The sequence below is a fragment of the Cervus elaphus genome, chromosome 33, assembly GCF_910594005.1.
Source record: "Cervus elaphus chromosome 33, mCerEla1.1, whole genome shotgun sequence".
Lineage (NCBI taxonomy): Eukaryota > Metazoa > Chordata > Mammalia > Artiodactyla > Cervidae > Cervus > Cervus elaphus.
This window is the reverse complement of record NC_057847.1, coordinates 37,104,079-37,127,617: the sequence shown is the minus strand read 5'-3', so window position 1 is coordinate 37,127,617 and position 23,539 is coordinate 37,104,079. Positions and strand designations below refer to the sequence as shown.

The 23,539-nt window shown below is 38.5% G+C and overlaps 1 protein-coding gene across 1 annotated transcript; it reads right to left on the bottom strand.

Annotated features, from left to right (window-relative positions):
• Positions 1-10,135: 10,135 nt before the first annotated feature.
• On the bottom strand, positions 10,136-20,117 carry GCG (glucagon). Its single transcript, XM_043894359.1, has 6 exons — positions 20,041-20,117; positions 16,889-16,989; positions 15,261-15,422; positions 13,141-13,278; positions 11,263-11,406; positions 10,136-10,612 (listed from the first exon to the last, which is right to left on the bottom strand). Exons 2-6 carry the CDS (start codon positions 16,978-16,980, stop codon positions 10,606-10,608), a joined length of 543 nt encoding a protein of 180 aa, XP_043750294.1. The 5' UTR covers positions 16,981-16,989; positions 20,041-20,117; the 3' UTR covers positions 10,136-10,605.
• Between the last annotated feature and the right edge of the window lie 3,422 nt (positions 20,118-23,539).

Below are 23,539 nucleotides of genomic sequence, written 5' to 3'. Positions count from 1 at the left end.
ACCGACAGTGGTGTCATGAAAGTCCCAGTCTGCCTGATTTTAAAGCTCATCTCCTTTCAACTTGACCTGCCACTGCTCTCTGCTCTATTTCTCTCACTGGGATATAAAAATGTTAAGAATGTGAAGCACATGAATTTTCAAGGAAGATGTGTTACTCTAAATGTAACTTTTTTTGGAAAAAAAAAAAAAGGAAAAGTTAGTTTCCTAGAAATGCCACGCATTTGTTCCAGATGTCAGATAGAAATGATTTCAAACATCAAAATGCAATGATAATTGTTGGAAAAGTGAGAGAGATCATTCAAAAACATTAGGGGGAAAGTGAGAACTCTGCCTTGGCAAGAACTTGTGATTTCCTAGGGGAAACAGCATTTCTAAACAGCAAAACTTTAGAATTAGTTTCCTGAAAATTTATTGTTTAAACTTATCTTCTGCCCTGTGAAAGTAAGTCTCTGAACTCATGTTGTTCATTCTTCAGTGGTTTTTTGGTTACCTGTATAATTTGACCAGTTAGGTTAGGAAGGGTGGTATTTTATCTCTGTGTCTGCTTTCTTCTCTCACTTCTCTCTGTTTAAAAGAGAAGAGAGTGCATCTATATTTGAATACCAACCTTTCCCAATTCTGCTTTCCATTTGGTCTGCACAGGCTGGGAGGGAGGAGATACAAATTTGCTCTAAAGTCATCTCCTCTTAACAAACCAATCAACAAACATGCAATCAACAAACGATTCAATGGACAGGAGTTTGAGCAAACTCTGGGAGACAGTGAACGACAACCACCCCTTGGTTCTACTAATTAGCCATCTCCTTCCTCCTTCTACCATCTGAACAATTAGTAAATTTTCTCTGCTCTCCGGGGCTTCTCAGGTGGGTCAATGGTAAAAGAATCTGCCTGCCCATGCAGGGGACACAAGAGACGCTGGTTCGATCTCTGGGGGACGTTTCCTTGGAGGAGGAAATGGCAACCAACTCCAGTATTCTTGCCTAAAGAATCTCATGGACAGAAGAGCCCAGTGCGCTACATTCACAGGATCCCAAAGAGTCAAATACAACTGAGTAACTAAGAATGCATGTGTGTTCCATTCTGTATAAAACATTATACAAAGATAGCATAATCAAGCGTTTCCTCACTATCCCCCTCCCACCCCTTGATGATGAGCCAGTAAACATTTACCAACACGTTACTGTTCAACTCAGAAGTGGCAATTTCGGGTGTGGAGGTATCGCCAAAAGTGGCGGGAGGGAATAATGGGGGAGCAAGGTCTCTCATGGATACCTCAGGAGGGAAGAAAGGCGGTCATCTATTAGTAGGACACTGAGCGGGAACAGAGTGCCCAGAAGTTCCTGACTCTGGGTGCCAAGCAGGTCAAGCTAGAGGTGTTTTGAGGAAGAGCCTTATTATGGCTAGCATGATTTCAAATACATTGTTTGGCTTGCCATTGCTAACTTAAAACACACAAAGTGAGAGCTGCAAGTTAAGCTTTATTTGGGGCAAAATGAGCGCTACAGCTTGTTAGACAGCATTTCAGAGAGTTCTGGGAAAACTTCTCCAAAGAGGTAGGGAGGAGGTTTAGTCTATAAGTGATTTTGGTGAAGGGGGAGTACAGGCAATCAAGCACACATTTTTGCAGAACGTTTCTGCTAGTCATGAGGAGCAGATGTCACCAAGAAGGAATGTAGTGTTTTTCTAGATATGCAGAGATGTAAGAATTCGGCTCATAAAATCAGCTCCTAAAAAATACCTGTCTGAAGACCTGTTCTGCCAGTTTTTCCCAGAGCACAGAGGGCCTCATTTCTGCACTCCACCCTGAGCTCCTTTCAAGGGGTGTTGAGGGTCAAAAGCTGTAGCGGCACATGATTTAATCCTTGTAGAAGTAGATGGCAAGTGCCAAATCGTGGTTGACAACACTGAGGTGAACAATGTCTAGTGCAGCCAGGCAGTTGGCGGGGAACTTAGGTTTTGCAAATGTTTTGAAAGAGGCATGGTTCTTGAGGCAAGCAGATAGATATTTTAGAAAATATCTATGTCTTCTGAGCTGACAGTGCATGTTTAGTCACCTGAGTCGTGTTTGGCTCTTTGCAACCCTATGGACTATTGTCTGCCAGTCTCCTCTGTCCATGGGATTCTCCAGGCAAAAATGCTGGCGTGTGTTGCTATACCCTTCTCCAGGGGATTTTCCCCACCCAGGGATCAAACCCGCATCTCCTGACGCTCCTGCATTGCAAGCAGATTCTTTACCACTGAGCCACTGGGGAAGCCTGTCTGATATGAGCTGACCAGCTGGAGGTGTTTTTGCAATTCATCCTCCAGGCTGATAGTCACCACAGCCATCTCCCACCTGGTGGGGAGGATGCAAGAAGGGGGGCATCCAAATGTCTAGCGAAGCTGAGGTGTGTTGGCTGAGGTGCTGGTGTCTCAAATAGCAAGCTCCTGGGCTGGGATTATGTCCTCTGAGGCTCTGGTGTCTTGGGGATGGTGGAGGCCAGCTCCAGGGAAGGTGACCTCCCTGGGGAGAGACTCATGGAGTGGCTGGCTGGTGTCATGTTCCGAGTGTGTATGATAGAGGCCTGTCTCAGGGTGAAATCACAAGTGCAGAATTTACTGCTAGTTGAGCACATCTCAGTGAGCTCTGTGGGATTATCAGGGGTACCTTGCAAAGGAGAGTGTGATATCTGTGACTCAGCTCTGTGGGGAGTCCTTCCATAATGTTTAGCTTCTGGGCACAGTGATGGGTTAATTGTAGGAACGTTTTGTGGATGGCAGCTTCACAATCCAGAGAGTGTCCAACTGAGATTATATATATAGCAGGATCATTAGGACACAAACCTGCCAGCCAGATGGGTCTCGTTTGATTACGCTGGGAGGCCATTCTGCCTGGAATATGATCTGAGGCATGGTATAAGGAGGGAACGGGCTTCGCAGGTGGCTCAGTGGTAAAGAATCTGCCTGCCAATCCAGGAGATAGGGGTTCAGTCCCTGGGTTGGGAAGATCCCCTGGAGAAGGAAATGGCAATCTGCTTCCAGTATTCCTGCCTGAGAAATCCCATAGATAAAAGAGCCTGGTGGACTACAGTCCATGGGGTCACCAGAGAGTTGGACACCACTGAACGACTGAACAGCAGCAACAATAAGGGGGGAACAGCTCCTTACATATCACTTCCATTGGCGCCGTTTCATGTAGAGGGAGGTGAGCTCTGGGGCAGAATCCACACCTGCTAGCGTGCTGGCTGAAACTCTTTTCACAGGGCTTGGTGCTCACCCATCCTGCCTGCAGTAGTTTACCTGGCTGACTTCCGCAGGTCTCAGGGGTCTACTAACTATAGGGATGCTATCATACAGGCTTGTACAATTGAGAGCAATAACCGTAACAAAGGGAGAGTATTTGCATTGGCCTAGCTTGCTGGGCCAGAGAAGGCAATGGCAGCCCACTCCAGTACTCTTGCCTGGAAAATCCAGTGGACGGAGGAGCCTGGTGGGCTGGGGTCGTGAAGAGTCAGACTCAACTGAGCGACTTCACTTTCACTTTTCCCTTTCAGGCATTGGAGAAGGAAATGGCAACCCACTCCAGTGTTCTTGCCTGGAGAATCCCAGGGACGGCGAAGCCTGGTGGGCTGCCGTCTATGGGGTCGCACAGAGTCGGACACGACTGAAGCGACTTAGCAGCAGCAGCAGCAGCTTGCTGGGGCCTCCTTCAGGGCGAGCAGTCTGGATACCATCAAAGATAGAGCTGCTTTGGACCAGCAGGTTGTTTCCTCAACCCCCAAGATGCCTTAGGATCCTGGATTCCTGGGTTCCAATGTGGATTTCACTTCCTAATGGGACTGACACCTACAAGGCAGAGGGCCTGTGTTCCTCTCTCTGAGATCCACACAGTTTTCCCCTAGTGGCTTCTGAAGCAAAAATTTCCACTTGTAAGATTTTTGATGAATTTTGTTTAATTAATCAGCCTGAACAGTGAGGCGGAATCAGTGGCCTGAGCTTGGTGGCTTGTCCTGCGCCATCATGTGGGCCAACGATATCTGCATAATCATGATTTCTAAGCAATTTCCTTCCCTTAGTTTTTGTGTTCTTACAGAGTCATACTGCACAATCCGCCCTCAGTAGGGTTGCCAGTATGCGGAAGATGGCGAGATTATAAGTCAAGCTGTTAAGGGGAGCATTTATCTGTGACTGGACATGACTGACATCCTCTCTAAGATGAAGGAGGTGAATGTTCCCTGGAGGTACCGTCAGGGAAGTCTTTGGAGAAGACTTGGTGATATGAGGGGTTTAGAGAACAGGAGTGATTAACTGACTGGCCAGGAATTAAGCAGTATTAGAACTTGGGTTAGAACAGTATTAGAATTAAAATTTTTGTCCTTTAGGGAAATCACTTATTGTTTAAAAGCTTGAGGAACATGTCTCTGGGTAAGCCACCTCTCTATACGTCTGGCCACTTGGGGTCAGTAAGCTAGGTGGAAATTCCGTAAGATTCCACGTTCTGGATGGATGTTGGCTAGAAGTAGGATATGACTGAAAAGCTTGGGAAGCAAAACAGTACCTTGATCTGACCCTTCAATGGCCAAAGAGAATGAGCACATCCCTGCTGAAGAGGGAGATTATATGACGGGAAGCAGTGTTTCTGGAGGGAGATGCTGGTGGGAGTCCAGTGAAATTACCCACCAAAGTGGTTTCGTACCGACTAGTTCCAGGAAAGGGCAGTGGCCCTGTGATAAAAATCTCTTGCCAAAGCAGTAAGGTTCTGTCCCCCCAGGGCATGTGTCCCCACCTGGGAGCCTTCCAGAGTTTTGTTTGGGAGCAAAGGGGACAATTATCTGCCACCATTTTGGCTAGAAGCAGGGTGAGGAAGATGCTGTGCCTGCTTGCCCCACCAGTCACTCCCCAAAGGCCTGATATGATGTGGGCTAACTCTACTAGTGAGTGTCTTGTCTCTGGAGGAATAGTTGTTTCTGAGGCTGTGTCTGATGCTCTGAGATGTGGCTCATGGGGACTTGGAACAAGCGTGCAATTTGGATAAAGAGTCTGCAATGTTGTTACAGTATTACGGTATCTTTTTGGTGTTAGTGTGTGTGTGTGTGTGCACGTGTGTGTGTATGTGCAGAGGCATGTAAGTGACCATCATCAATATATGTGACCTGGTTATCTCCAAATGGAGGCATCCCAGAGAGGCTTTCCCTGAATCATGAAATAACGGTTTTGCCATTGTCCAGACCAGGTTCCGAGTCTGCTGACAATAGCCCAGGAGTCAATAAAGATGCATTCCCTTTAAAGAGTCTCTCTCCTAGCAGTCTCAAAATTATTATATAAGGATTCAGAGTAGGACTCCCCAACATGTGCTACTTTAGCATGTGGGTTATTTTGAGCTTAAAGGCAATAGAGACCCTTCAAGAGAAACTATTGTCCCTTCCTTAACTAGCTAGAAGAATTTAGATTGGAGATTTTCTCCAGTAAAAGAATTATTACCAAGAATCTCTCATGTATGTGGGAGTCTCTGACACTCTTATATATGTGGGGTTCCTGAATGTATCATTTGATCTTCTCCTGTTAATTCTGTTAATTTAATTGTGCTATGCTACACTTTGCCACCCCATGCAACCCACCAGGTTCCTCTGACCATGGGATTTCCCAGGCAAGAATAATGGAGTGGGTTGCCATTTCCTTCTCCAGGGTATCTTCCCGACCTGTGGATCAAACTTGCATGTTCTACATTGGCAGGCGGATCCTTTACCACTGAGCCACATGGAAAGCCCGTAGACCTGGGAAGCCAGAAGAACTTACAAGGGTACAGGGTAGCATTTTTCCTCCCCAACAATTACACTAATACTTCTGGAAACAAATCATTCTTATGAATTGAAAATTTTTTTCTTTTTTAATGGCTGTACAGTTCCATTTCGTGGGTATATCTTGATTCATTCAAAGGGTGTTTTGTGGGTATTCAGGTTGTTTTTAATTTTTTACAGTGATTAATCAGTAATAACAAAAAATAAACTTGTACATAGGTAGATTTTTATTTTAAGTATGTATCATTAGGGTAAATTTCTAGAACTGGGGCTGCTGAAGAAAAGTGTAAATGCCCAAGTATTTTTGAACATATTGTTAAATACTCCTGCAGAAGGGGTAATAACATTTTGTATGTCCATATGCAGTGTTTGGAAGGTTCTATGTACCCACATCCTCGTCAACAGACTGTATTGTTAAGCTTTCAAGTTAGAAATAATATCTCAGTACAGTTTTATTTTGTTTGATTCACATAGATTTTTGCAGTTTTAAATTTATTTATCAAGGTGTAATTTATATACACATGCACAGATCTTGAGTGCACATTTTGCTGATATCTGATAAATGTTCACATTGATGTAACCCACATGTTAATCATGAAATAGAGCATTTCCATCATTCTAGGAAGCTCTCCAGTGTCCATTCAACTCAGAACTCCACACTTCCCTCCCCAGAGGCATCTACTAAGCACCCTCATTTCTTTGTGCTGTTCTTAACCTTCATAAAATAGAATCAAGTAGTATGGTCTATTTTGTATCTGGATAATTTTGTATAACATATCATTTGCAAGGTTTGTTCATATTGTTGCCAGCATTATAATAATTTGTCCTTTTATTGCTGTATAACATTTTATTGGATGAACATGCCAGTTTTCTGTCCATTCTTCTGTTTATGGACATTTGGATTTCCAATATTTTGGCTAGAACAACCTTGTTCAAATCATACACACACACACACATTTTTCAGTGGCTATGCAGTTTGTCCATTTGTTGAAGCAACTTGATTCATTCAACCAGTGTCCTATGGATGGATGAGTATTTAGGTTGTTTATAAGAATCTGTTTCTTTAGGTAATATATATATAACATGCATTTATTAAATTTATAACAAATTGCCAGTTTTCCCACGTGACCATCTCATTTTTACTATCACTCAGATTATATGAGACTTCCAGTGCCACAGCTTTGCCACCATTTAGGCTGCTGGCTTTTACAAATTTGTTATAAACTGGTTATGCATTAAGTGAAAGTGGTAGTTGCTCAATAGTGTCCAACTCTTTGCAACCCCATGGACTAAAGCCCACCAGGTTCCTCTGTCCATGGAATGAATTCTCCAGGCAAGAATACTGGAGAGGGTTGCCATTTCCTTCTCCAGGGAATCTTCTTGACTCAGGGATTGAACCCAGGTCTCCTGCATTGCAGGCAGATTTTTCATTGTCTGAGCCACCAGGGAAGCCCAACACTTTAATTCTATATTATTATATTTTTATATGCAGCCTGTGTGGAGATAATGATAAACTTTTTCTTTTTAGATCTCTTAATATGGTATATTACAATATTGGTTTTCTAATATGGAACCACCCTGGATAATTTTGGAATAAACTAAATTTAAACATAATGTATTATTTTTTTAATTTATTTTTAATTAGAGAATAATTCCTTTACAATATTGTGTTGGTTGCTGTACAGCTATCTAATATTTTTAATATGCTGTTGAATTCTATTTTCTGGGATTTTTAGGATTTTAAAATCAGCCTCATATGTGAAATTAGCTTATAATTTTTTTTCTTCTATCTTTATCAAGTTTAGGTATCAATTTTATGCTCTCTTTATAAAAAGACTTAGAAAATTCTTTTTCTTCTTTTCTTCCCCTAGCCTCTGGAATAACTTATGAAGTATTGTGACTACCAGCTTCTTTGGAAGTTTGATAAAATTTCCATGCAAAACCATCTGGACCTGGTGACATTTTATGAGATAGTTCTTTGATTTCTTTGTCCATTTCTTCTATGAAAATTGGTTTATTTAAGCTCTTGTATCTGTACTAGTGTCATTTTTTACAAATTACATTTTCTTTTCAATTTTATCTATCTTTTCTGGGTTTTCAAATATATTTTATGTTAATTTATCATAGACATTCTCAACAGTCTAACATTTGTTTCAATTTCATCTGTTTCAATGGTGGTTTCCCAATTCATTTTTATATATTGCTGTTTTCTCTTATTTCTTATTTGTTTGTAGTAATTTCTAATTTGTTGTAGTAATTCTTGTATATATTGCTAGATTTGATTCATCAATGTTTTGTATAGAATTTTATTTACCTATGTCCATGAGTCAGATTGATCTGTTGTGTTCTGTTTCTATAAAATCTTCATCGAATTTTTCATCAAGGTTATCCTGGTCTCATAAAGTGACCTGGAAAATATTTTTTATTTGCTACTTATTTTGAAGAGCTTAGGTAATATTGGTGTTTTTCTTCCTTAAATGTTTAGAAGAATTCACCTGTTAAGCCATCTGGGCCTGGAGTTCTTTTCTGGAAAACTTTTTAAAATAACAGATTCAATTTCCATCCATAACAGAGGACAATTAAGATTTTCTTCCGATTTATGTCTATTTAAGTAACATTTTTCAAAGGAATTTGTTCATTTTATCCAATTGTCAAATTTACCAGGCATATAACTTTTATGTACCATATACTTATTACTCTTTTATTGTTTGAGAGCTCTTTAGAGAGGCCCGCTTTCATTATAGATATTTGTAATTTTTCCTCCTTTTTTTTCCTTGCCTAGTCTTGCTAGGGCTTTATTAATTTTATTAATCTAGTCAAAGAACTAAGTTTGGCTTTGCTAATTTTTAGTGCCAAATTTTCTCCATTTTATTATTTTCTGTTATATTTTTTAAAATAATTCTTTTACATTTTGAAATTTGCTGTCCTTTTTTCCTTCAACTTTTTGAGGTTAAAAACTTAGGCTATTGATTTTCCAAAAAAAAAACAAAACCTTAGGCTATTGATTTTCAAATTTTCTTCTTTTCTAACAAATACATTTAAAGCTATATTTTATTCCTAAATACTGTTTTATTTATATCAATTATTTGCATTTATTGTGTTTTCATTATAATAGAATGCAAAAGTATTTTTTGATTTCTTTTATGATGTCTTTGATCCATGGTTTATTTAGAAGTGATTGCCCAGTTTCAAGTGGTTGTAAATTTTTAAGCTATCTTTTGTTTTTGATTTCTAGCTTAATTCCACTATGATCTGAATGATTCCAAACTTAGAAATTTGTACAATTATTTGTATAACTAAGGTTTTCTTTGTGGCCAACTATATGGTCAATTTTTGTGACTTTTTCATTGCATTTTGGAGAATGTGTATCCTCTTTCATCAGAATTTATAGTTCAGTTTAGGCCTATGAGATCTATCTTATTGATTATGCTATTTAGGTCTCTGTTGTTTTCCTGACTCTATCTTGTGTTAAGGGAAAAGAGTTTAGATTTCCTTTTATGTTTATCTCTATTGCTTCTTGAATCTCATGTAGCTTCTGCTTTATGAAAGTGGTTGGTGTGTTATTGGCTGTATAAATATTAACAGCTGTTATAGATCTTCATTATGATTCAGAACACTTGGCATTTTAAAGTGTCCTTCTTTTCCTTAGTAACTTTTTGCTTGAGTTTTAACTTTTGGTGTCAAGAGTGCAACCGCATCAGATTGACAAGTTGTTCACCATAAACATACACAATGTTTTGTGATTATTATCTCTATGTAATACAAGAGAGAAAGAGTTGGCAACATTGTCTGTATATAGAAAAAAATACCCCTAATATGGCAATGAGCACCAGACTGGCCCAAAATACTGGACATTGCAGGACAGGGAGATAAAAGTACAAGGTATGACAGACAAACTTAAATGTCTGCAGGTGCCAGACAAATAAGATATAAAAATAAAGTGGGCCAGGGAAAGTGGCTACTTATGCATATTACCTGAATGTAAATGTGTAACATACACAGATCTGTGTGTGGGGTGTGTGTGTGTGTGTGTGTGTGTGTGTGTGTATGGGGGCATAATAGTGAGTTGAAAATCATGTGACCTTTCAGAAGGAGGCAACTGGTACACATCTTTAGAAAAGATTTGGTTTGTGGGTCTAACATTGCCTGATGACTTAATTTTTTAAGAAATATGGGAACTCAACATTTTAATATAAAATACCTTGGTTTTTTGATGTTGGCTGAAAACATTAAAGTACTGTGCAGCAATTTAAACCATGAAACCATATCTGTGCATCAGATTTGGAGTATAGCTTACCAATTTAGGAAGCAGGGGTATTTGGAAAGAGTGGGACCCTAAAGAAGAGCGAACACAGACATTGATGAAGAAGCTTGAAATTTTTATTTAGTCTATTTTTTATATACTGAAAGTTGAGCATTTTTATGACAAAAGTTTCAAGAAGAAAATTCTCTTTCCCATTTCACAACTGTGGCTACCAGTCCTTCTCCTTAACTTATTATAATGCAAATATGTTGTGATTGGAGTGATTTATATATACAAATTATATCACAGAAAAATAATTTCATTGCCAAGCAGGTTAGCAGAAGAAAAGAAAGAGAATTCTGAATTATCATATTTTAAAGCTGATATTTTAGCATTATTTTGACAATGGTGTATTCGATTTATAATCTTTTGGTTATACAATATTAAAAGAAAATTTATTTATTTGCATGCAAGCAATATGGCTTTAGAATACAGCTGTTAAATTTACAGAACTTAAAATTTCAAACATCCCACATGGCTGGCAGGTGATATTGTGAAGATGATCTTGAGTAATGAATGACAAACTTATTTCCTAGAAATTAAAAAAAAAAAAGAGAGATACGATTATTTAACATAGTATAATATGTAGATGATAGTTAATTTAGCCAGAAAATGTTTCAATGATTTATTTTGATAAAGGCTGTTCATCTTCTCATTTTATGCATCCATTTGTGTTTTGAACTCTTCAAATATTTACCTTCAAAGATGGCCTATCCTAACTTGGCCCTAGCGAGAAATATAAAGTGTACAGGTAATTATAAAAAGTAATTAAACCAAGCTATTACATGCCTGTTAATTTTGGCATTTAAATTTTACTGCTATACTTATTGCATTAAGTATTTAAATATCACATACACTGGTATTTTACTTTGTGCTAAAATTTCAACATACACAGAAATTTGCAATATTATTAATACATGACCAGCTTAACATCTCCATACCTGTATTCTTAATGACTTGTCCCTTACCAACATTCAGGAAAAGTGTTTGGAATCAGTGAGTGAAAGGATAAAATTGTAACGATCAAAAACAAATATAATAATATACTCTTGAATGATTCATAATTTTGATTGTATACCAAGAGAGTAAAGACTCTCTCCTTCACGTAGCAACAACCTACAGCAGTATGATAATATTTATGAAAGTTTTGAAGGTTTCAGGGATGAACTAAAATACAGTCACCTGTCAGTAATTTTCGTCTGAAGCAACCAGTTTATAAAGTCTCGGGTGGCAAGACTATCGAGAACGGTGCTCATCTCATCAGAGAAAGAGCCGTCTGCGTGTCTGCGGCGGAGTTCTTCAACGAGGCTGACTTCTTCTGGGAAGCTGAGAAATGGAGGGGTAAAATCAGCATTTGGTTAAACGTTTCAAAGAAATGCTTATTGGTTGCCTGTCACTGGTAACCTGTGTAAGGGTCAGTGAGAAAACCATATGTTTCTATTTACAGAGGGCTTACTACAAAAAGCCTCATAGAAACTTGAATGACAGGTAGGGAATTAGGTAGCCAAGTGCAGAGCCAGGACCTGAAACAAAGCCCTTGTCTGTATTCCAGCTGCTTCTAAGAGTTTAGTGTATTGTCAACATAGAACTTATTATTGAAACTATTGATTTGTCTATATTCAGAAAGTGGACAAGGAAATGGCACCCCACTCCAGTACTCTTGCCTGGAAAATCCCATGGACGGAGGAGCCTGGTAGGCTGCAGTCCATGGGGTCACGAAGAGTCGGACACGACTGAGTGACTTCACCTTCACTTTTCACTTTCATGCATTGGATAAGGAAACGGCAACCCACTCCAGTACTCTTGCCTGGAGAATCCCAGGGACGGGGGAGACTGGTGGGCTGCCGTCTATGGGGTCGCACAGAGTCGGACACGACTGAAGCGACTTAGCAGCAGCAGCAGCAGTTGCATATTCAGAAAAATATAGTATATCCTATAAAACTAATGATGAGCAAAACAGCCTTGCCAAGTACAGTCTTAAGGGATTAAACCTTAGTCTATATTAGATATTTTCTCTGACTGGTTTATTTAACAGAATTTTTGGTATCTCTTTAAAACACTGTAAAATAATCTTGTGTGACTATTTTCGGATTGATTTTATAAATTTTATTGCTGCTGTTTTAAAAATCAGTGACAATACTAGTTCTCTTTTGTCTTGAGAGTTCCTTAAAGTCTCAATACGCTTATTGAAAATCTCACTAAAGACATCCCTGATGGTCCAGTGGTTAATACTCTGTGATTCCAACTGCAGGGGCCCTGGGTTGATCCATGGTTGATCCACATGCCATAAGGTACGGCAGAAAAACCCAAAAAACAAAAATCAAACAACTAAAGATAAAAATAGAGTGGAACATGAATTTCTTGATTTTCATAAATCAAAGTCAATCAAAATGGTCACAAGAAAATGAGACAGTCTCTTTGGTCGGTGAGTCTGTTTGGCTGTGATAAGATGCAAGGAAGTACTTAAAGGTCTTAGGCTCATTTTCAACCATAATAATTTAATGATTACCTCTATGGTAGTCTCATAAAAAAATGGATACATTGTTAAATAGACGAATGTTTCCACATATCTTTGTTTTGAATGTCATTTCATTAAACATCTTTAGTTCCTTCCCGTCTTCATCACATTTTTACCTGAATACTTACTAACACATAAACTATGTAAATATTTTAAATGAAACTAAGTTTTCAGCATTATTTCTTCTCTTCCCTTATCCCTAGTTTTCTGGGACAGTCCTAGTTTAAGCTTATTTTCCTGGTGTAGTTATCAGAAACACTCTGTTTATCTTCAAAAGTATCCTGGACTGGCAAATTAATACCTTTTAATACAACTAATACTGGGGGATAAATAGTAACCTGTGTGACACTATCATTAATACTTGCTCTGAAAGATAGAACAGATGAAACTTTTGTAAACTGTCTCCCACCAACAGGAGTTATTTCCTTACTTTGTGAGACTATATTAATGGCTTCATAATGCAGATCCATTTATGGATAACTGTAATCTAAGTTTTCAGCATCAAGCAAAAAAAAAAATTAAATAAGAATGTACAGACTTACTCTCGCCTTCCTCGGCCTTTCACCAGCCAAGCAATGAATTCCTTGGCAGCTTGGCCTTCCAAATAAGAACTTACATCACTGGTAAAGGTCCCTTCAGCATGTCTCTCAAATTCATCATGACGTTTGGCAATGTTATTCCTGAAAGAAATGTGAAAGTTAAATTGAAGATCTGTCTCTTTAGCAATATGGTTCTCACCTATAAGCAATGGCAGCTTCGGGTTCTGGATTCTGTGTGGAGGGGGCTTAGAGGGAGATTTGGGGAGATGAGGTTGTGTAGCGGACTCATCAGAAAGCTGCATTAATTATCAGGAGTGAAGGTTGATGGGGGCAGTCTAATGACAATTAAGGGAGGCTAAGCTCCCTCACTCCACCCATTTTCACCTCCTCTGCTTGTCTGTGTCATTAATTCTTAAAGCTGCCCTTACTTCAGTCCAAACGCATGAGGGCTAGCTACTGTGCCAGGCCACTTGCAAACAAAGCAGCAGCTTGTCATTTGTACACATGGGGCCGTGTGTGCATGCTCGGTCGCTCACTTTGTGACCCCATGGAATGTAGCCTGCCAGGCTCCACTGTCCATGGAATTTTCCAGGAGGGAATACTGGAGTGGGTTTCTATTTCCTACTCTGACACATGGAGTCAGAATTAGTTTATTGAATCAAAGGAAAGCAAAGGAGTGTCACAAAATGTCATTGAAAGGACCACATGATAATGGATTAAAGGAAATGTGTGATGGGCTAGCAGTGAGGAGAGCTAAGAAAATGACCCTACATCACCCTCAGGTGTGTACAGAATGCCCCGTGGAAGGGGTTGACCAGAAAGATGGTCAGTTGCTCCATCACATGTAAGCCCTGGAAGGTTTTATCTTAAACACAACAGAAACTGCCTGGGAACTAGGATTATTTTACATTCATTTGCCAAGTTGTGGCATTGTCTCTCTAGAAATGAAGACAGTTTGCATTTTTTCAAATTTGTTATTTCTCCTGTTTCACCAATGCAGGCTCAGTAACTCGGTCATGTCTGACTCTTTGTGACCCCATGGACTGTAACCCACCAGGGTCCTCTGTTCATGGAATTTTCCAGGCAAGAATACTAGAGTGGGTTGCCATTTCCTCCTCCAGGGGACCTGCCTGACCTAGGGACGGATCCTGCATCTCTTATGTCTCCTGCATTGGTAGGCGGATTCAATACGATTGAGCCACCTGGGAAACCCCATCTGTAATCCTTAGCAAGAACTTCTAGTGTCTTCTTTGACCATGATCACCATCTTTCCTGTACTCTCCACTTTAAGAATTTTTGGTCAACAATCCTCTTTAATTATTCTTGCTGGTTTCTCTCTTTCTCTCTACCCTTCTCCATTCTATCCGGACAAATATATTCCTTTTCCTGATTTTTAGATTCCTTCAGCTACTTTGCATGCATAACTCCCTCCCTTTATGGGCCACCCTCCAAAGAAATTGTGAAATTCCACCATCCCTGTGAAACCCTTGTGGCTGATTTCCTCCAGTAGCCTCATGCAGCAAATACCCCAACACTGTCAAAGAAATTCAACATTAAAATGTATGCCTTACGATAGGCTTGTGTTCCTATGTGCCTTCTTCTCTCTTTATGCTGTGCTGCTAGGCTGTAATTTTAATGTGTATCTTGGATTGTATTCTACAAGAAAAAGACTGCATCTGTTTCCATTCCTTACCGTGATGAACTTGGCTAGAGGATACTTTGAATGTGATCATAGTCATAAGTTTGAACCCTACAAGAGAATGAATTTGCTCTTGTCTTTTGGTCAGGAATTAAATTCCTAACCTTGCAGTTTCATAAAAGTCAGCTTTCAGTTTTAAAGTAAAATGGGCAACAGAGTAAATATTGCTAAGACCAAAGTTGGGAAAATTATTTAAAGTCTATGTCCCATTTGAGGGTAGATAAGAGTTTTGAAGGGGTGACGTGTGGGACATGCAAAGGCATAATATGGAGGTTACCACCACCAAGCTTAAAAATCATCAGAATCAAGTGAGTTTATGAGCATTGTTTGATATGTATGATAACTTAAGTAAGTCAGGAAGAATTTTAGACATATTTAGGTAATACATTTGAGTGTACATTTCTGATCAGGTTCAAATTCTTACTTGTTTCTCTTGGTATTCATCAACCACTGCACAAAATCCTGGGCACGCCTGGAGTCCAGGTACTTGCTATAGTCACTGGTGAATGTGCCCTGCGAGTGGCGCTTGTCTTCATTGATCTGATCTGGATCGCTGAGCGAGTCGGTCTGGGGAGCTGGGAATGAACTGTGAAGAACAGTGATTGGTGCAACTATATCTCTCCTCAAGAGTAGATTCACTTGAGAAGCAGCTTCTCTACAAAATATAGAACCACATGAAGCTGGAAGGCAGGTTCCCTGAACATTTTAGTTGGCAGTTCAGAAAGACCTTAATTTGCCATGGGAATCCCATGGTTTTACCAGAGTTGAATATACTCTGATTTGGAATTCTAGCAACTGATTTTTCAACTGGCTTCTCTTTTTCTGAAATAGGATTAAATAAAGCTTTTTTTCAACAAATTCATTTACTCATTATGTTAATAATGCCAGAAGAGAGCAACACGCTTTGAATATTTTAAAAGAGTGAAGCGTCCCAAATCATTTTTATTTGGGCAGCAGATTTATATTCCAAATTCTGTTTTGCATATATTATTATAAAAAAGTAGCTCCATCACCTGGTTATGTGGCAGCTAATGGAAAGACAATTAAAAGTTCAGAGAAAGAAAAGAAAAAGCCCACTTGCTAATTTGAAACTATGTAGTGGATAATCCACATGCCAATAATCAACAGTTGGTTGGCATGGCTATGTAGGGAAATATTCAATATGATTAAGACTCAAAATAGAAATGAGATGCTATTTTTACCTGTCAAATTAGCAAGGATTAAATACCGGGGAGGATATTGTGAGAGGAATATTTCTATAATGCCAGTGGGAATGTGCATGTGTATTAGTTTTCTGGAAAGCAAGTTGGCAAGATATTATAAAAAATTTAAACTCATTCAAATCCTTTGACATAATTATTTTACCACTAGAAATAAATCCTCAGAAAATAGTAAGAAATGTAGGAAAAATGTTATTGGCAGGCTTTTTGTAGGAAAATTTGAAGAACTCTTAAGTATTCAAAAGAGGAGGGGTAGCTAAATAAATATTGTACATTTATCAGATGAAATAATATGTAGTGATTAAATATCACACATTTAATAGATATTTGTAATGTTATAAAAATAATCTAACAATACAATTCTTGGAGAAAAAATACAATACAAAGCTGTAAATGACCTGGGATGTATTTATATATAGTACAAGCATATTGTCTATCATGAATGTGCATGTAAAATTTCTTACTAATTTTACAACTAATAGGAAACAATGTTATTTTTTAAAATAAATAAAAAGAAAAAGTTGGTATGAATAATTAAAATGTTCTACCATGCAGTGTGAGTGATGAATGGACAGATAGGATCAGCCAAAGATTTCGAAGAGCTATAATTTCCCATGTATCATATTTTTCAACATTCTCCACTCCTTTGGTTAGGAAATAACATACTCCTATCTATACTCCGGAAAAGCCTTTATCACGTTGATACTTTAAACATTTGAAAACTGTGCAGGGCATTTATTCCAAATTACTGAGACCTACTTACTAGTCACAGTTATCTTGGGCTGTATTATAAGCATAGTGCTATGTTAATTCAAATCTAAAGATTTAATACCTGGATTTCTCCTCTGTGTCCTGAAGGGAACGTTGCCAGCTGCCTTGTACCAGCATCACAAACAATCCAGCCACAAAGTAAAGGCTTTTCATTTTTGCTGCCTGTTTAAACACAGAGTCAGGGGAGACATAAAGACACTCAACCATATTTAAAAGTGTCAGGTGAATTAGTTGAGTTTTGACTAAGTAAATATTGAGAGTAGAAAGAAAAAACTAGTCATCAATTTTATTTTGATTATATTTCTAGCTTAATTTAAAATATTATAATATGTTTTCCTTGCAGGGTTTTTTTTTGTGGCTAAAAAGAATACAAAAGATGTGTAGCACTATGGAGCTTTTTCATTAGTGTAGGATACTTCTGTTAATAATTGGAAGGCTCATTTCCAGACTTGAAATTAAAAATGTCCATGATAAACATTGAAAATACCCACTGTAGATGATATGCTACATATGGTTAGCTTGAATGGCACCTTATCCATGATCCCACCCTCTTCACTATCAGTCTGGCTTTCAATTAATAGTCCTTCACTTCCAAGCGTTTACATTATACTGCATTTCAACCATCTTAAAGCAGCCTCAGGCTACAACTTGGCATACCAGCTGTCGGTTCAGATGTATTATTCATTTATATTTTAAATAGTGTAACTTGGTCTAGACTTTGTAATTATAAAGCGGCCAACAGATTTGAGGTATTTTAGGGTGCTTTGACCTGTTCTAAATTAAAGGAAAAAAATCATTTTAAAGACAAGCAATTTGCAACAAGAACTAATGCTTCTGGCAACTTGAACAATCACAACTAAGAAACTAAGAGATCACTGTCATAAAGAAAATTAATGCTTGCTTCTGAAGTCTTGGAAGTCCCCAGGTTGTTTTATAATTGGATTGAGTCCAGGATGTGTCATTCACTGCTAGTGACACCCTAGACCGTGTTGCGAGATACCTTGCATCATAAGCAGATGCCCCGTGAGGGCATAGGATGCCAAGGACATGACGATGTACTGTGGATGGGGTGGGGTGGAACCAGCATGAGTGTGGGGCAGAATGACCCCACAGGACAAGCACCTCTACTTTCTGAATGAAAACTTCAAGTCCAGTGTTTGTTGTAAACTTCTCTCTGCTTCTTTCAAGCCCGACCATATTTACTTTGAGAAGTGGGGATTTCAATCCAAGTTTGATTATGCTTATTTGTTAAAAATTTGACTGAGTATTTTTAGCAAATGGCATTTGGTTTGAAATGAGTATTTTACAAATATTATCATTTTAAACTATCAACCTTGTCTTTAACATCTTAGCCATACTTCCTATCTTTCTTTGGCATTAAAACATGAGGACTGTAAATACCTGCAGTGGTATTTTTATTTTTCCTTTGAAATGTTGCCTTTTAGATTCAATGATCAATTAGATAAAGCAACACAATAGGCATTACATGTTCATCCTTTATTCACCAATATTCAATTACTAATTTGGTGTGCTTCTGTGCTTCAGTTTATACAGTTGGCAAACTTTGGAAACCTTGCCAAATATATAGGCAGGGTCTTTGATTGCAATTTTTAATTATAAATTCATATTTTCAGAAACATAAAAAATTAAAGCAAACATTCCTCTTTAGGATTACATCATTGTTGGAAAGTCAACTGAAAACTATAATTGCTTTCATGTAATGTCCTTAAAGGCTTTACAATATCTTCTATTATATTCTCTGGAGGCAGATATGGAGCAGGTAGTTTCTGGGAGAGCTGGTATAAGAAACAACAATACAGAAGTCAGTGTTTGAAGTCCTCCCGAGGCAGTAGAATATTTATATTCAAATAAGTAACTGATTTTTGAAACTTTATTTATTCACTGTGTAAAAGTCAACAGAATTGTGAAATATTTAAGAATAAGGATTTTTGAATACTGCTACTTGAGAAAGCAAACATTTGCATCATTTTGGTATCAAAATCTCATTCAGTAAGGAGAGACTTTCCAATTACTCTCCCACCCCTGCTTTAGCCTACAGAGAGAGTCTGCAGTTTAATAAAACCTATATATTTCCACTCAAATTTAAAAGGAGATGTGGTACCAATCTTATTTCCTAAATAGGAAGTCTTTGGCAAAGATTAATCTTTGATCTAGGCAAGGTGACATACATTATATAGTATGTCCCTAAGTATACTGGTGCCATAGGCCAAATAAATTCTTTTAAAACTGGCTAGATAATTTCTTCTCACAGGTGTTAATTAGGATGTGTGGAAGAACACACACCACATGGAACTTCCCTGGTGGTCCAGTGGTTAAGACACTATGTTCCCAATACAGGGGCCATAGGTTTGATCCCTGGTCGGGAAACTAAGATCCTGAATCTGATGGGGAGAGGTGAAAACCAACAAACACAAAAAACACCATGAAGTCATTTTCTCACTGAAGATCTTTGTAAAGTTGTTCCTTGTCCTTAAGAGCTTAAATAGGTACTTTAGAACATCTGATTTTTTTTCTTAAGGTATTTACTAAAATTTCATTTTGAAATGTAGACATTTTAGATAGTTTATTTATTACTATTGGTCCCCAAAACATAGTAATTATTAATCTGTGCTTTTATTCAGCTCCATCCACAGAATTCCCAATAACTGATGACATTTCTTCTCTGCCCTAAATATGCTATGTCTTATCTACAAAGAACTGATTTTATGGACTTTGATTTCTTGATAGCCTTATCAGAAATTTGAATATTTGAATGATGCTGTTGATTCTGCTCTTCTGGAAAACCATACGTTTTCATTGGTAAGAATCAATTACTATTATAACCTCTCTAATGGGCACATTTCTGCTGTTTAAAAGGCGCCTTCTGTTCAAAACAATATACACATTTATCGAATCCAAAGAAAAATATTTGTTTTTCAAAATGTCACCACTGATTTTTAAAATGCAATTTTCATTAGTTAAATTTTGTAATAAGTGTCTTAATTTGAATCTTTGTTTTTCTTTCTATCTCATATCTTTTCATTGAATTATTTCTTTGACTCGCTTCATTTCAATTCTGCCCCGCGTATTATAATAACAAAGTATAAGTTGAAAAAACAGCACTTTAATTCATAATACTTTGCCCCCTTACGAACACTTCACTGTACCCTAAACAGAATGTACAGTCTTACAATCACTCATTATTACTCTTACCTTCTGACACCAGGAGGTGGAAGAGAGCAGGTGGAGAGAGTGAGCCCTCGTCTGGGTGTGCAGTGGCCTGAGTTCTGTAGTTGTGCACCAAAGCTCACTGCCTTTATATACTCTCCAGCAGTGTTGAGCCTTGCAGATATTACGCTGACAATATAAATTTTTCATCTGTGAATAATGGGTTTTTGTTACAAACGATTTCACTCACCCACTCACTTTGCTCATCTGCATAATAAGCCTATATTGGGTGGGAACTCGGAGACCAGGAAACTTTTTATTTACTCTTGCTTTTTTTTTTTGGTTGAGAATGGAAAGGGAAGTTTGGAAATTCACCTTCACTCTTGATCAGGAATGAAAATCACTTAAGTACTCTGATGTGAATTTTTATGTTGCAGACAAAAGAATGTGAAATCATATAGTCCATGGCCAACACTCTTTAAGCATAGCCTTATTTGAGGGTCTTAAAAGCCCTTCTTTGCTATTTAGTTATAATGAATTTATCTTAATAGAATAATCAATTCGTTCTTTCATCTATCCAAATAATAAATCACTCACTCAAAACATTAAGGATCTTCTCATCAACATTATATGAAATTAATTTGTATTATTTTGGTGAGAAATTTTAAAGAATATCAATTAAGACTTTTCAATTAAGAATACCAATTAAGACTGTTGTTTAAAATGGGATTCAGGGAGAAAAGATAAAGCAAAGTGAGGATTAGACATCCGAGATGGGTGATGCTAATAAGACAAGGTCTAATATTTCTTTTTTCTTCCAATGCATATTTAAAGGCTAACTATTGAAAAGAGAGCTGGAGACTAATTTTCAAAAGAATGAGTTACTACATATATGTCATATTACTGAGCTTTGTGATCTGCCACTTAAGACTTCAGTGATCTATGGGATTTAGCAGATACGAGTCTGATCACCTTAGAGAAATGGGAAAATGGGAAATGATCTGGACAGACAGCATGAGCCAGTGTTAGTGTAATTAGATTTTAGTCTGGCAGCTATCAATAAGCTGTGTGGCCTCAGTCAAGTCACATACTCTGTTTATGCTTCTGCTTCCTGTTAAGAAATGAGAGTGTTGTTGCTTAAATCAATCTTCTAAACTAAAAATTTGCTTTCATTCAAAAAAAGCCTTGCAACCTTTGCTAACTAGATTCCGACACTCTAACATAATCAACTGCATGATGAAACTTGCACAGCGGTAAATCAGAGACAATTATAGAAATATTCCCAACGAACTTAAACAGTTCCCTTTGTGGATTGGACCCACCGTTGGATGTAGAGCTGTTTAAACTCCATAAGAGATCAGTTCTTTGTGAAATTAGGTAACCTCAGGAAGGGGTATTCGTGCTGGTAATTTCTGGTGGTATATCATTAATGTTAGCTTTGCCATTAGAAGTGTGGTCCAAGCACCAGTATAACCTGGGAGTTTGCCAGAAATGCAGACTCTCAGGCCCAAGCCCAGACTTACTGAGTAATTTGTATTTTACTAAGCTTCCCAGGCGATTCATATGCCTGTTAAAGTTTGAGAAGCACGACTGTATAAAATACCTATCTCATTTCCTTCACCTTCTCCCTGGGCTTGCTGGAGTTTTGACCTGAGGACTCCTTTCACCAGCAGAGGGGGTGAAAGAGCAGAGAACTGTGGCACACCTCAGGGCCGGCTGGATCCTCACCGACACATGCTGTAATGACTTGAAAATGTGGATTAGTTTGACATAGGAGCAAATTGTTCTTCCCTCTGGCCTCAATCCTCATGTGTGTATCGGCCATATTTGTCTTAAATTGCTTGACATTCAGTTTTATTTTTTTCCCTTTGCCTCTTTGAATAGAGGTTTCTTACCCTCTTTCTGTCTCTGTCAGTCCGTCTGTCTCTCTTTCCTTTGCAGATGCTATTTGTTTGTGGGAGCAGCCCTAGGAAAGGGGCCTTGTGATGCTGTGCATAAGGGCCTTAACATGGCATCTGGCATCTCAGTAAATTCCCTCTCCCAATAGCTCACCACAAAACTCCTTTTGAGCCCTCCACTCTACTTTCTTTCTCTTATTTCAGAAGTGACTATGCTCACTTCTTTCAGGAAATTTCCTCTAGTGTCATCTATCTCTAGCCCAACAACACTGATTCCTGGGGGTCTCAGTACCATTAACAACCAGCATTCTGAGAGGATAGAAGCACTAAGAGTCGGCACGTCTCTCCTCCCTTGGAAGGAGAACTCAGGCTCCCTCATGGACATTGTATGGTCAGAAATTAAGAGAAACATCAGGTGCCAGTTGGACTAGTGGATCTTCTTCCAATGACTGTCCTTATATCAACCTCCACTTGGTATTCAGTTCCTATCATTGCAGTTATTCAGGCAGGAAAAGTGGTGACCCTATATTTCTGTAACTAGTTTTAAAAAGCTTGTCTGGGAGCAGGAAAGTCCTGGGAGATGTCATCTAGAGTTCTCCCATCAGGCTGTGTGGGGAGTACCTGGATATGGCCACAAGATAGCTACAATATGCCTTTCTGAAACATCCTTTAACTTGAAATGGGTTTGGGTGGACTCCGGGAGCTGGTGACGGACAGGGAGGCCTGGCGTGCTGTGGTTCATGGGGTCGCAAAGAGTCGGACACGGCTGAGTGACTGAACTGAACTGAACTGAAGTCATTTAAAATATGAGTATTGTATGGAGCAGTGTGCAAAAACATACATCAAGTTTTCAGGTAAAGTAAATGTCTACTCAAAGATCTCTTGTTTTCTTTATGATGTTTAAGGTTCTCAGCCTGGGCCATTGCATGGAGTCACACACTTGGCTTAATGTTCTACTCATACTATCTTGAAATTCTTAATAATTTTTGAAAAAAGATTCCACATTTTTGTTTTTCAGTTGATGCCACAAATTAAGTAGCAAATTCCTCTTAGGATCTCACCTCACAAAATCATAGGGTGCAGGGGTCTTGCATATTTAGTTTCATCAGTTTCCCAAGAAACTTGGGTTGAAATGTTTGCGAATGGCAAAGATCCAGGTTCACTGCGCACTCTGGTAGCAAGCTGATGGACCAGGGGAATGAATGCTCATGCATTGCTGATGGGAGTAAAACATGTCACAGTATGTTTGGGGCACTAGTAAACAAAAGCACAAATACCTATCACCCTTCAGCCCAGTAAGGCTGAAGCACTATTCTGGAAATTTATCCCATCTATATTCCTACATATATATGCAATGATGTAGGTACAAAGTCCTTTTTTTTTTTTTTGCCATATGATAGAAGAATGATTTATTAGAATAAATCCCGAGACAAATCATATAATATAACCATTTTTTGAAAGATATCCATAAGACCACCTGAGGACAAATGCACAGAGGTGCCTCCAAGAATCCAGACAAATAAGATACCGACCCCCCAAGGTGAAGGCTGAAGGGGAGAGGAGCATGAATTTGTGAATAAAAAGTTGTACAGTGATCACCATGGGGGGCAGGGGACAGGTGGTGGTGAGGGGGGTGTGGACCCAGG

What these genes read in the sequence shown, in the direction of transcription:
- GCG (XM_043894359.1), bottom strand. Translation starts at nt 16,980, where the DNA reads ATGAAAAGCCTTTACTTTGTGGCTGGATTGTTTGTGATGCTGGTACAA. An exon ending in GACACAGAGGAGAAATCCAG is followed by an intron (nt 15,423 to 16,888) that starts GTATTAAATCTT and finishes TGTTCTTCACAG; the next exon opens with TTCATTCCCAGCTCCCCAGA. An exon ending in ATGAATACCAAGAGAAACAA is followed by an intron (nt 13,279 to 15,260) that starts GTAAGAATTTGA and finishes CATTTCTTTCAG; the next exon opens with GAATAACATTGCCAAACGTC.